Source organism: Rissa tridactyla, chromosome 3 (assembly GCF_028500815.1).
Source record: "Rissa tridactyla isolate bRisTri1 chromosome 3, bRisTri1.patW.cur.20221130, whole genome shotgun sequence".
Classification (NCBI taxonomy): domain Eukaryota; kingdom Metazoa; phylum Chordata; class Aves; order Charadriiformes; family Laridae; genus Rissa; species Rissa tridactyla.
The window spans coordinates 72,274,041-72,288,753 of record NC_071468.1 but is presented as its reverse complement, the minus strand read 5'-3'; the positions used below and the strand labels follow the sequence as shown (position 1 = coordinate 72,288,753).

Here is a 14,713-nt window from a genome sequence, read left to right as displayed (position 1 = left end):
CACACAAAAACTAGTGCACACCTGTGGGAGCATCTGCTTCTCCCTTCTCTTAATTTTCATGTGCAACCAAGAACCTTAGAAGTGTGATATTATAGAGGTACACTTGCAACATGAAAGAAAACTGCAGCAGCATCATGAAATAATGCGCCAACCAGAGTACTCAGACTTACTGGTGAATTTCTTTCCTTGTGTATTATGAGTAATTGAGCTCGGATAACAGTTCATTTGTATGCAGAGTCATGGATTATTAACAGACCAGATACTGACATTTCAAGCTCATGACACAGATTTTACGGGTGGCCAGTGTCTACAGCTGGAATTTTAAAAGCTAAGACATAAAAGGCAAAAATAGTCCAGGAAATTATCACTAATGTGAATAGAAGTCTTATAATTATTATTTAAATAAAGGAGCTGGTATGCTGAAGTATAACATGTCTCTTTTTGGACACTATCCCAAACATCAACCGGATCTCTAAATAAATTTATGAGAAGAAACATGCTCTGGTGGCAGATTTCTAATCCCACTGGAGAAAGCCCAGATCATCTCCATTTAAGGTCAAGCAAGCAACAGCTGCACATTTTTGTTCCCCAGAACAAAATAAAGCAGACCAGAACCTCCAACACAGATTCCCTTTTTAAATCTTTTCCTTTCTGATATCCATGGATGTCTGGACCCATTCACCCTGAGGTGAAGCAAACAGTATAATGATGCACTCATATATACTGTCTGTACCTCTCAGATTGACAAATCCTGTGAGCAGCACTTTGGCATCTGCCTCAGAAGCCCACTAAAGTCCCTGGAATTACACAATGGAGTGATACTAAACTGAAGCAGAAATATGTTCTCAAGAGAAGGTACCCAAACAGGCTTGTTGTCAGAGAAACAACATCAACACCAAGATCTACAACATCCCTGTGGTCTGATTTTGTGTACATTATTGTTATTTAATATTTTCCATATTAAAATCTCTTATCTGAGTTAGACATATACAGAAGGCATGCATTATATTTCTAATGAAATACTACTATTTTAACTAATGCCTTACTTTGCATATTTAAGTATCATTCTTTAAGGAGGTGGCTAAGCTATGACTGCATCAGCAGCTCACAAACAAAATCAGCATTCTTTTAAGGCATCTCATTTCTAAATAGCGCCTAAATGATGATTTTAGGTCCAATTCACTAACAAAAAAAAGCTGAGAATTTGGGGTAGAGTAACTAAATAACATGACAATTTTACAGTGACTTAGTAAAAGGGAGGAACTCGCATTGCAGCTACTGCAGTGCTGGGCGTTGGACTTTAATAACAAAGTATGGGGTGAATTTCAATAGTAACAGTTTCACATTACATCTTATAAAAAGCAAACAATGCAATGATAACAGTACTTTTGCTGGATGACAGCATGCAATAAAAACACGAAACTTCCCTCATAAAAAGGCCAAACACAGTTTGCTTGACTGCGATAGATTTATAATGTTAATAATGCCATTATAAGTAAATTATGAAACCCTCTGCACTGGTAAAGAACTATCACTCCTTACTGTGGAGATATTCAGTTAGCTTCCAACTGAAATATGTGACCCTATATTTCCTGCATTTGATATTAAAGGATAACACAGGTAGATTTATTATATTAAAACTGAGTTTCTAACTTCAACTATGTTGTAACCAACATTGCAGAAGAACTAAACCTTATTTACAAAACTAAAAATAGAGCTCAATTTGAAACAAGGTGGTACATCACCTCCAACGTCTTTTTGTCCCTGGTTTGCAGGTTTGTATCACAGCAGGGGAATGAAAAAAACCACCCCAAACTAAAAAAAGACCACCATGTCTGGTTTCCTGCTCAAAGCCAAGCACTAATATATGTTAAACTATTATTGTCAAAACTGGATCTCTAAGTGTTCAGAGTTAGGCTGAGCTTTTGCATTTTTGCCTGCAATTTCCAAATATTGGGCAAAGGCACGTGCTGTCAGTAGCATCCACGTACAAAGCCTGATGCTGGATGCTCACACACCTCAATACTTCAGTCCTTTCACATCCAAGTAAATCCTCCACTTCCCAGACGCACAAAACCTACTCCATATATGCACTGTGGTCTCATTTGTCATTTCCCAACACAGGATAATATACGTAAGATAACCTGCAAAGTTATCCATCCAGCTGCTACTCCTATCCAAACAAACAGAAGGGGGTCTCAAAAATCACTTGGATAGTTTCCAGCCACAAAAGGCAGGGAGCGGGGGGTGGGGGGCGGGGAAAGGAGGGGAAGGAAAAAGGCGGGGGGTGTTTTAAAGATTAACTTATGTGAGATGGATTTTATTTGGGGGAAAAAAAAAATAATCCTCTGACCCACAAATTAACTTGAAAGGTTGGTAGAAGCTTGAAATACAGAAAAATTACTTCAGTTCAAGCACTGGAAAACACACATCATACACAGCTGGTATTCAGTTTACAGCATAACAAAATTATCAAAATGATATATGCTGAAAGTGTAGTTTAAGAAACCCCTTGTACAAAAGAAAATCATTCCAAGTCAAAAGCCCATGTGAAATGTGTTCACCCACACAAGAGATTTACATTTTTTTACGATGAATAAACATTACTGTAGCAAGAGCAGCACATCCAAAAGCAGCTCCGTGAAAAAATTCCCATTTAAGTTCTTGTTTAAGAAAAGTCAGGCTGTAAGCAAGCAGCTCCCTTCGCTACCCCACTGAAGAGTGCCGCTTCCCAGATTCCTTCATCCTGTGGCTGCGCAGGTGGTCTCCTTGGCACACAGTTCCCTTCACCAGAGGAAAGATGTTGCCCATGTTTAATATATTACTGCTGTGAACAAGTTTAGAGGAGCAACTGCCTGTGTCAGAAGGCAGAAATGGGACCAATCACAATTTGTGAGCTGCTGAATGACACTGGGAGTCCTGCCTCTGAAACTTTTGTTATTTTTTCCCCTCAACTTACTTCAATTGTTCCCACAACTTAGTCACAGACTCGGACAAGTTGCCAGAGATCTACAGACACTTCCCACAGCCCTGAGCAGGCTCCTCTCTGCTTCACTAACAGTCACGCCAGAGGTAAGGAACCTCTCTCTTCTTTTATGCTTTTAATTCTTACAGCAAAGCAGTCTAGGTGTAGTTTTCTACAAAAACTCCTCTACTCAAATTAACAGCTGGTTATTATTTTTTATCAAAAAATATGAAAATGCAGGCATTTCATCTCTGAGTCGAAAATATCATGCTGCGGGGGACATATTTTAGGGACAATAAAGGCAACTGAGATTTTTCTACATGCTGGTGGGACGCTAGCTGTCCTTAAGTAGGATGATTTATACAGGTAGCATTACACCAGAAGGTGAGAAGCTTTCATTATTTTCCTCAGACCTTTGTCTCTCTTTCAAATTTAATATGTTTGGGTTTTGGTTTTATAACACAAAATCCACAAAAAGAGTAATTCACTTTAAGTTTTGTAGACACGCTTTTGTTTCCACAAAGCTGCCTATCCAGAGAAAGCTCTTTCACCATTTAACTCAGAGAAGCATTTTTCCGATCCAACATGCTGAGAGAACAAACCTTTTTTTGCTCTGTGATGAAAAAGTACTCTTAATTAAAAAAAATTTAGCGGCTTATTAATACATAATTGTATTAATACATAATTGTATTATGTTACTCAAACTGCAGTTGAAGATACAGAATTCATACAGTATTTTTTCTGTGAATTTCTTTAAAGGTTTATTTTCTCCTGCTGGTCATTGTAACTGCCAAACTTGTCCTAGAATGCTTCTAGTAACAGATAAATAATTTACCTAGGATTTGTAACATCATGAACTGAATTTTGAATGCAAAAAGTAATCAATTTATTTCCAACTAAGGGAAGTGTGTACACACTGTACAACAAAACACAACCTCAGCTTTAAAATCACTGCAAACAAAAAAGAGCGCATCTTAAACAGGAACATGTCACATACAGGACATTTTAATATTCAGATATACAAATATTTTTAAAAGGAATATGATTCATTAATATGTAAGTCTCCAAGAAATTTCTCGTCCTTACAATCACGTTCCCCTCTTCCATCAATTTATACCTTACTACTTATGTCTACTTAAGGTTCTGGTTTTAGAAAAGACAGACTTTATATAGACCTTAATTTTGTGAGGTGTGTTTTCCCTGTTATTGAACAGACACACCTAATTTATTTTTTTTTATTACTGACTCGTAGGCATCAGGAAAAAATATATGCAGGTGCTTGCTTTTGTGCTCAGCAGCCTTCTGCCAGTCTTGAATAGACAAGTACTGGAAGTATCTGGATGTCCTTTTCCTCCTAAGGCAAACAACCTGTTATGAAGTTCTGTAGAAGCTGTTTCCAGTAGGTAGAAGCAGCACTTCACACCTCCCAGTGCCTTCAAACCAATGCCTACGATGAGCAAAACGATTCTGAGACAGCCATATAGATTTATTTTTTTTTCAAGGCTAAAGTAACATAAAATGTAGTTTCAAGTGAAGAGAGGAGTTTGGGTTTATTCTACCACAGAAAGTCCTTCTCTCCTAACACATACACTGCATACGCGCACCTTTAAAAATACAGAGTTTACGCATACACACACAGATTGAAGATACACATGGAAACTTAACTGCTGTAGGCAGCTCTTTACTGGAATGCATCCATAGCTACAGCAGGATAGACACCTGTTTATCTTAATTCTATCCCATCACAGAGTTAGGTAATTTAAAGTAGATGACAGTGTGGTTCAGCTGTTAAGTTAAACCTAAAAATTTCACACCGATAACATCTCATGTCACAGACATCCAAACCCTGAGTAACAACAACCAACAGTCACGACAGAAGCACGTGCTACATAGCAGGTGATAAATGTTACAAATCAGATGTGAAATACTGCATTTAATTTACAGCAAATAACAATTTTCTGCCCTTTTTTAAGCACTCATTTGCCAAGACAACTATATTATTTGTATTTAGATTCAGTTTTATGTATATACCACTTTTCTATTTTAAAAATTTGCATTCATTTCTCATCCTCTGAAGAGGTTAGGAATATAGCATCTTCATTGTACAATATGAAACTCACTAAAATCAGTTTGTAATCAGAGAGCATAAAGGTGATTTTCACCGATTTTTTTCAGACTATCAGCAAACAAAAACGCACGGGATACACCTACAGAGCTAAATAGCAGCTTTTTATTTGCTTTAAGAATAATTTGATTTAGAAATAGAAAAGTACCCCAACTGGAGAAACAAAACATCCCACAGGAAAGTAATGTTATGTTCCCTAGACTACAAAACACTTTAGAACTGGAAGGTTGCTTTTGCTTTCTAGAGATCGATACATGGCTTAAGGGGACTTTCCTGTCATCAAGTTACTTCTCAGAAGTTGAATTTATCTACTATATTCTTCTTTCAATCAATGCCATTTCCTTGTCCCCTGAGCTGCAAAGAAGGTTAAAAACACAACTTGCAACATCCCCTTCTACCTTTTACACATACTAGATGTATTTTAATTTTTACTACAGTTCAAATTGCACTTAACCCATTTCCTGTTAATAAACAGCGTCATATGAACCACCAGAACCTAAAACCCAACTTGAAACTACAAGATGTTAGCTACTCCATGCATGCAGTGGAGGAAGGAGTTAATTTCCTAAAATAAAGTTACTATGTAAAAGGCAAATCATACCAACAGATGGGAAAAAGTATACAGTTATTAAATGTCTTGTTTTGATTAGGGGAACAGATGAGTACAGAGGCTGAAGTACCTGCCCAAGGTCTCGCTGCACCTTCCTGCAGCAGTTGCTGGGAATTTAACCCAGAGTTACAAACTAGCCGAAAGCTTTAGCTCCCAGACTACTCTTACGGGCCAGCACACAGAAAAATCCACATGGTAGGTGGGTAACTTCCAAAGAACAAAATGCCAAACCAGGCATGTTCAACTACTCATCAGTGTTAATTTCTGTACCTGTCACATTCTCATAGACCTGAAACACCAGTAAAGGCTCTTACTGGCAGTCTTGCATCTGAAACACTGAGAACATCAAAGCTAATCAAAAGGAAGATTGTAAGAGGAATGAATTAATAAGAGGGGTAGGAAAAAAAAAAGAATCTAAATTAAAGTGTGAACCTTCTCCTATCCTCTCCTATACAATGAAAAATATTGACACTTCAGTACAAAACAGACTTTAAAACAAATGGTAAAAAGGATAAAATGAGTTTGCTTTTCCTGTTACTAGCACTTCTCATACTCTGTGAGCTGAATTGTTGCTTCTTCCCCCATCTCAAGGAAATGTTTTCTGCATGTGATTGACAAGTCAGTCTCTAGTGCTCTTCAATGACAATATATTCCAACTGTAGTCTTCTCTTTCCCCTTGCACAATTCCTTGCTCTTTTTCCACACTCCTCTCTCTTCCTCTGTTCATTTTCTTCTTCTGCTTTCCTCCCTCTGCTGTCCTCTCCTGTACTATTGTCTGCATTCTTGCCTTCACCCATCCCGGCCTTTTTTTCTGTCATCCAGTTCTTTCTTTCCTTTTACACTTTCTTCTTAAAACAAATTTTAAAAAAAAAAAAATCAACATTCTTTTTTCTGCAGTCAAGTTGTTGAATTGGCTAATACCCTTAATACCCTTCTTCACTGACACAATTGCCTAGTGCAACTCTCAGCTTAAAATCAGAATAAGCAACAGAATTGTGCACCCCTAGCATAGGTAAATCCAAAATCCAACCATTGGGGTAAATCCTAGCAAGTCACCTCCATACTATTTTTTTTTTTTTATAAAGAACAAAAATAAAAAATTATGACATACCTTCATAAATCACTTCTATACTGGAAAACCTGTAAGCAACTTCTACTTCATCAATAGAAATTTTTACTTACTGAACTAAACTGTCAGCACTGAGACACTCTAAAGGTCTCTAGAGATAGTTCAGACTGCTTCCTTCTTCGCTTGCTTCTTACCCCTCATCTTCCTCATATGAAAAAGGAGGATTTTCAGACTTGGAGGTCTCAACCGCAGTGACTCCACACCGCCGATGAGGAGGTAATTTTACAGCAGGGTTCAGAACAAAGCAATGCAACTTGGAATAAGATCGATACATTAACACAGGACAGTCAAGCATGCCTACACATCAATTGTAGCTGCTGTGCACAGGCACAGCTTTAGAACTCCACAATATCCTCTCCTGTGGGTGCCACAGAATACACAGACAATGGTGACAAAGGGCTCCAGGTTCAATTTAACTCACTGCATTTAGTCCTGCATGCAGAGTTCTTCTTTGCCTTGTCACTATACACACAAATCTTTAAACTTACCTCCTGTGAACATGCCTCTTCCTGCCTAAGAGTGTCATACTGCTCATACAAACAGCTACAGGAATTTCTTAGGCCAGGTAATTTTTGGTAACAGTTCTAAACATGACCTAGACCAAGGATCACATAACTTGATGGTACTTTTTGCATCACTATGTTTATGGTTATTAAGATATTTCTTTTCAATGGATGAAACCGAATTACTGAGTTTTGGGGACATATTGTAAAAATCTATGCAATACACTGTTATGCAATATTACTTTTTAACAATGCCTTTTCAGGGCTTCACTTGGTCGTATGGGAGAGCAACAAATCAAACATGTCAAACCTCTTCTATTCCACTGATATCACTGCTGCATTTAGTAAACATATGACAGGAAACAGGCTGTATCTAAAATTGCTGTGGCATTTCCAAAGGAGCCAAATTTATCCTGTGTGACTTCAATGTAGTCAATGCAGTTGCACCAGGAACAAGCGCGGCCCACGGTTTTCACTTTGGTCACATACCTCCTCTCATTGTGAAGGACACCCAGGAACAAAGATAAAAATAACCTAATACGAATCAGGGAAACAGTCACATGTCAGTGCAGAAGGAAGCAATAACTGTGATCGGTGACTCATTCTAGGGCACCAGGTATAGGGTACGCCCTACACAGTAACATATGGGGTCAGCCACGTGACTGCTTCCTGCAGATTCGCGCTATGCATAAGACAAGCCTTTCCAGTCCATTAACAACACTGTATTAAACACACAACTGTACAGCAATGCAGCTAACAGTTTCTCTTGTGCAATACCTGGTCTTGTCACACATGAGTGCAATACCATTTGATTTTTAAAAAAAGGTCAACTATACCTTGCCCTTTTGTTGCTCTTTCCTTTCAAGAAGTGGTACGTGCATGCATAATACTTCCAAATATTGACCTAAAACACAGCCAGGGTCTAAACAGCAGAGAATAGCTACTATTTGTGGTAATGATAAGCCCTCATTTCAGTGTAATTATTTTTCAGGCTGTCCATTTTGACCTTGATAGCCACCCATATGCAGCTGTGTTACTGAATCCTGTTTCTCTTTATGCACACTTTAGGTGGGTGACAGCGCCATGGAGGATTAACAAGCAAGGTATGTGTTTATTAGTTGAAGCCATGCACTTGTAAAGACAAACTTGTTGAAATACAGACACAGAATTTGTTTTCTTTGCTGATAAGAAAACTCCTCCCACAAACAGGCTTAGTAGGTAAAACAACATGTAGGTGTGTTGGAAATTTCCAATTCCATATGAGCTTTTAAATCAAGAAAACCAGGTTACTCTATTTTGACCCTTTCTGATCCCTCCTACCGTTTTCTAGCCATAAAAGGTAGACATTTTAACTTCCACTACCTTCCTTTTTTTAAGATCCTTTCTTATCGCCTGTCTGGCAATGTATGTTCAAACAGCTAATATCAGTGTGACAGCTCGATTGAGCCTTCTGACCTATTGTCTGCTCCCTCAGAAACATCCCTCACCCATTCTAAAGGCAAGAATAATTTTTTCTCCCTTCCCAAGAGATTTCACCATCTCTCCTCACCTGTGTTCTCATTGCATCTAAGATGCCCAACCAGCTAATATTGCCTTTTACAGAAGCACTTCAGAGCCCCAGGTCCTGCCCCTGGAGTCATACAAGTGAAACATATGCAACAGCACAGCAGTGCAGCTGCTTGCATATGTAAAATAATGTAAATCTAATGCCGTAGACAGAAATGGACTTATTGTGCATATATGCAGGTAAAAACTCATGCTGCTCCAGCCCGTCTGAGGGCAGCCAGGAAGGAGACAGTTATGTTGCTGCAGCAGGTCACGCACAACCCAAAGCCCACAGGTTGCACGCACCCTGCATTAAAAAAAGACATAGTGAGTTGTGATGAAGTCATCCTCAGAAAATACTGTTCTCTGTGCAGTGTCCATCACACAAGCTAATTACTCAAACCTTTCTGTACTCGCATAAATCCGTTAGTGGTTCACCTACTGTGCTTTGTCTAGAAGAGGATGAACAGCCTAATGCACCCCAGTCTGTACTGGGCTGGGAGAATGAATGTGCCGTCAGCCAAGCCACTTGAGAATTCCCGTGTATGTCTTGCTTTTACTGCACTTGGGACAGACAGTGATCAGCAAAGAGCTAAGCAGAATATACTTGGCAAGCACTTTAACTGCTTAAATAGATGAAAACAGCTACAGCATAAAGTCAAACAAAGCTGAAAAATTACAGTCACTATGAAAGTAAGTTCCTGGTTTGTGTTTTATTTGCAATAAAGTTAAGATCAACTATAGCTCAAAACATCATAACAAAATCTGAAGTTCAATTTTCGGAGGAGATGTCATCACATGGAACCACCTAAAGGTATTACAATATCCATGTGTAATCTGGTTTCTTTTAAAAGTCTCTTTTTAAATACCAACATTGCCACTGAAAGCACAGGTATTCTACTCATACAGCACTATTTGAATCTACAGACCCATGTGAAGAGACTAAAAAAAGAAGAGTCTGAAAGACACTTCTGTTTCATTTTAAGGTTTTCCATTTTAGGCCATCTAAAGACAAATTTGTGGACAACAAAGTATCCCCGATTCAGTCAGGATCTTCATATAATTTAGATGGCAGATATCTAAGCAATGGTTTTCTTTTATGTGGCATATATGAGTAGACAGGAATTTCATTTATTGAAAAAAAAAAAAAAGAAAGAGATATGACAAGGAGAAGCCTCCTGTCAAAGATATCATGATACACGTTCGTAAAACATCTAGTGGCAAGCGAAGCTTTAGGAGCAGTTTGAGACACGCATATATCATCATCATCTTAAAACCCGATTTTCCACATTGCAATAGCACCTACAGAATCTACCCCACTACGCGTTAAGCAAGCGTACATCAAAGCCAGCCTCTTCCCATGGAAGGTTCATACAGGAGGGTTTTACACCATAACTACTTATTGGGAGTTTTAAGACAATTGACATCCTGTGCTTCCATCTGACATTAAAAAGGGGGCGGTATACTTGGAACAATGTATTCACTTAAGAGACAAAGTTACATACATACTTTACTTTGTTCCTCATCGCAGTCCTCTGCCTTTGCACCTACATTTTGTAACACATAGTCCCACATCTATATATTAAAAAAAAATCTTTAGTCCTTATTCTGCTTTGTCTGTTGACTACTAAAATTCCCTATAGCAGTTATGCACGGAGTTTAATTGCACACCTTAAAGTATTTCTACTTGGAATGGAAATGCTTCAACAAGATTTCTTTTCCTCCCTTCCCAACTAAGATACTGGTAAATCAGATAATCTGCCCGGGTCACTAACCGGCAGCAGCAATCTCCAGATCTCCTGGCTGAAAGGTCTGTGAGTCTAGCTATATCATCAGGCTTTCACATGTGCTTGAACAATTAAAGAAGGGGTGGGAGGGAGGGAAATCATCCATGGCCTTTCCACCAAGGATGGAAAGATTAGGATCTAAAGCAATGATTGAGTAAATCCCACGTATCCACAATTTCCATTTTACCATTCCTCACCACTGCTAAGAAACAAATGCTCAGTAGCCTTCAGGAGGAGAAGCACAATACAGCATAAAACCTGTTTTAAAGTAAAAACATTGTAAAGGCAACCTGTTTACTTCAGGCTTTTTGGAACTTTAAAACAGTCTCCATTTGCACTCATCAAAACTCTTTACTTCAGCATTTCTAACTCTTCACTTTCCTGCTTTCCCAGCTCCACAAAGGCTGTCTAAAACAAAAAAGAGAAGATAATAGGCACTTCGCACTGTTCCTGACAACTCTTCTTCTTTCCTGCCCTCCTAAAACCTCTGATTTGTGCCCTCTGCTTTCTCGTTGCCATGGAGAAGGTCCAATACATAACCCGCTCTGCTCTGAGGAGAGCCTCAACTATTGAGGTCAATCCACAAGCACGCCAAAGGCTCCAAGAGCTCTTTGTGAATTTCTGCCTGATTTTAATTTGCCTCTTGCTGATCTGTATCATTGTGATGCTCCTCTGAAGTTCCAGCACTTCTCTGCACTGTCCTCTAGGAAAGTCACCCGAAAGGGAAGAGAGACCTACACCCGCAACTCCCAATGCAAGGATCCTCTTGTGAGAGGGGCTAGCACTCGGACTAGAGCTGTATGCCAACCATCGCACTATTCTCATTCTACCTGCTACATGTATTAAAACCACACTTATTCTGTCCAGAACAGTGTTTAGAGCCTGTTGTTACAAAGCTGTGCATGACCTAATTTGTCATCTCAGTCAAGAGATGTCTTTTCTGAATGGGGTAAAGCACTGCCTCTTCATGGAGCTGGTAAGTTCCTCAATGTTTTAGCTAGGTCACACAAACAGCAGCTTCACTTTTTGGGGGACTGAGCGTTTTTAAGTTTCTCTGAAAAACCTTAATCCCCTGGAGAGGTTCTAAATTCAGCCCACGTCCACCCAAAGAAGAGATACAGGCACACAGCCCTCAACGCATCATAGGAAAATTTCTGCTCTGCTTACTTCAAGGTGCTGCATTATCAACTGAAGGCATTCAAATTGTTTTAGTGTCTTTAAGGGAATATAAGAATAAATGAAAAATGTCTTCCAACCCAAAAATAAAAACTACATCATATGCTTTTCTCCCTACTTAAGGGATCTTATATACACACACACACGTATGTGCGTATATACACACACACCCCCCCCCCTTGGATCCTAAAGAAAAAAAGGCAACTTCATTTACAGTATTTTTCACTAGATGCATCCTTACAGAACTACATGACATCTGGAAAGTTTTTTCACTATATTTTGCAGAAAAATGGACACTATCACACTGGTATTTAAAGAGAGAATCTGCTTGTTTAGTGGCTGGCCCAGCCCAAACCACGACACGAAGATTTAGTTTTCTGTAGTCATTTAACTGCCATGACAATTCGCACAACTCAAAAATCAAAAATAGTTCTCAGAGTTCTTATTATTTGGCTTCCAACAACTTTATTGCGACCTGCTGTAATTTAAGCAATAATCTCCTTAGTGTAAAACTACAGAAAACTTGGTATTTGCCAATGTCACTCAAGATGGTTAACCTCTGATGTGGTAAATAGAAAGGTTTCGGTCTCCCTTACTGACATGACTGAAGCGCATCATACAAATACAAGTAACATCACCACCTCCAACTGCAAATGCCTGTTAAAGAACAAGCAAGTGTTTTTGTAAAATAATACATAAAAAATAAAATAAATTATAACCAATTATGCACAGGAGGGAAAGCATTGCAGAAATATCTTTTCAACATATAAACCAGAGTCTACACATATAAAAGATGAAGTTTCCACTCCAGCAGTTGTCAGTAACAAAACTGAGCAGTAGATTTTCAGCCCTCCCACACCTGGTGTGCCTGGTATTAAGCTACATTCCTAGAAACTTTATATGGTTTTCAAATTTAAAGAAAGCTCAAGAATCAACAGACAGAGGTCAAACAGGCATTTTATTGTTTTTTAAACAGGCACCTTTCTATACCACCCTGTGTGAACAATCCTACTGATGAATGCAGAAAATCAATACAAGTTTATCTTAATCTTGTATTCTGCCTTCAAGACTTAATATTCCATGAGTAGAGGTTGACAGTGAACAGCTAGGCAGGAGGGGAAGAAATCTTTGAAAAAAACCTCTGTATTCAATGGAATGCAAGCAAGTCCAGTGGCGATGCACCTCCTATCTGGCAAATAGATATGCTGAGACCAGACCTCTGAAATAAGGTTAATCACTAGAAGAAATTAATTAGCTACTGTATGAAGATTAGGGCAAGCACTGATGAGATTGGCAACACACACCCCACTTGCAAGTTAGTTATGGATGCTACCGATTCAAGCTGTCAATGTCGATCTCATTTCCATTTCATGCATTCTGACCACTTTAACAAAAGCCTGAGATTTTAGTAAGCGCACTTTCCCTATTAATCCTTCTTCTTAAGAAAAGCCACACACACAGTGCACTTCGGGGAGGAAAGCTAGAAATAGAAAAATCTAAAGTTACTTTCTTCTCTTTTTAAATCTGTATTTCTGTGATGGATAGGGTTTCCAGTTTTAGTTTGCTTTGGAGGTGTTTCAAGAGACTTCAATTGGAAATAGACAACAGTTTTACAGTACTGAAAAGTTCGTGAAGAAAAAAGGTCTTAAGAGTAAAATATCAGCACAAACATTCTGAGAACACATGGGATTGTAGGTTTCACAAGCCAGTAATATATATAAGTCAAAGTAAAGCATTGCTAAAAAAAATAAAAGCGCACACACACACCCCCCTCATAAAACCAAACCCACCACTTTCCTCTCAGGTACCTGAAAAGCCATTATTTATTTAAAAAACAATGAGTAAACAAGAACAAAACCAAAGTATAAATAAACTGGAAGCCCTACTGTTACTTTACGGCAATGCAGACAAATTGCATGTACTGTATGGATCTTTTGTGTCTTAGGGTTCCGCTGATCTGAAAAACTGCTACTGTCCTCTACATAACTAAATGTCAACCAAATCCAGAGATTAAAAAAATAAAACCTTTTGTATATAGTACAATCTTCTTTGTATACTTATATGGCCTTTAATACTAACATCTACTGTATTTTTATTTATTAAAGTGACTGCTTGAAATTATATTAATGCATAAAATAAGATACTTAAATACAATTCCATTTAGAAAGAAGCATGAATTCTATCATCTACTCATTACGGTTATGTGAAAAAGAGCTAGTCATCACAAAGATTTCTAATTCTTTATACCTCTGTTTATTCTGCTTTGCTTTTCAACAGTAATCTTGCCCGTTTTGCGATGTCCAGATCACCTACACATACTTAATTTACACTCACCAAGTAGTGCACATAGGCAATCCTAATGAATTTTGTGAAAGTGTAAGTTTTGTGTATGGCTTTATGAGCCATAATAAAAGTTCCAAACACAGCATGTAGCTTGGATTAAGTTTTCATTTCTCTGTTCCACTCCACCCAAGGCTACGTCTTTTTGCTAAGTTCATCTTACACACAAGGATAGTGAATAAAGAAAGCTAGACAGGCAACAATCTGGTATTACTCTTTCTCAAAAAAAAAAAAAAAAAAAAAAAAAGACAAACTTCTGTGGCAACTTTGCACTGGGAAAGAGCTGAATCAGGAACAAGCATATGCTGGTTTTAAAGACGTGCCTCCTCAGCCAGGTCTTCAATGAAAATTGATATATTTACCTATTTTCCTCTAGGTGAAGGCAAGACCCATTTCAGAATTGAAACTTTGTTCTGATCACGACTAGTCAGTAAGGCACTTTAGAGGGCTGCAGGTACTTGGATTTCTTTATTAACTTTTCTGTGTGCATTTAGCAACAACTGCCTTTACCAAGTGTAAAATACGCTTAAACA

General features: G+C 38.3%; 2 protein-coding genes across 4 annotated transcripts in view; one reads left to right on the top strand and one right to left on the bottom strand.

The window, feature by feature from the left end:
• CEP85L (centrosomal protein 85 like) overlaps positions 1-14,713 on the bottom strand; it is a 152,940-nt gene that overhangs the window by 46,739 nt on the left and 91,488 nt on the right. The gene's annotated exons all lie outside the window — the stretch shown is intronic.
• PLN (phospholamban) lies at positions 2,786-13,620 on the top strand. The gene is made up of 3 exons (XM_054194338.1): positions 2,786-3,072; positions 8,401-8,435; positions 11,058-13,620. The coding sequence occupies exon 3, from the start codon at positions 11,182-11,184 to the stop codon at positions 11,338-11,340; it is 159 nt and encodes a 52-aa protein (XP_054050313.1). The 5' UTR covers positions 2,786-3,072; positions 8,401-8,435; positions 11,058-11,181; the 3' UTR covers positions 11,341-13,620.

Coding starts and splice junctions, on each gene's coding strand:
- PLN (XM_054194338.1), top strand. CDS start 11,182: ATGGAGAAGGTCCAATACATAACCCGCTCTGCTCTGAGGAGAGCCTCA.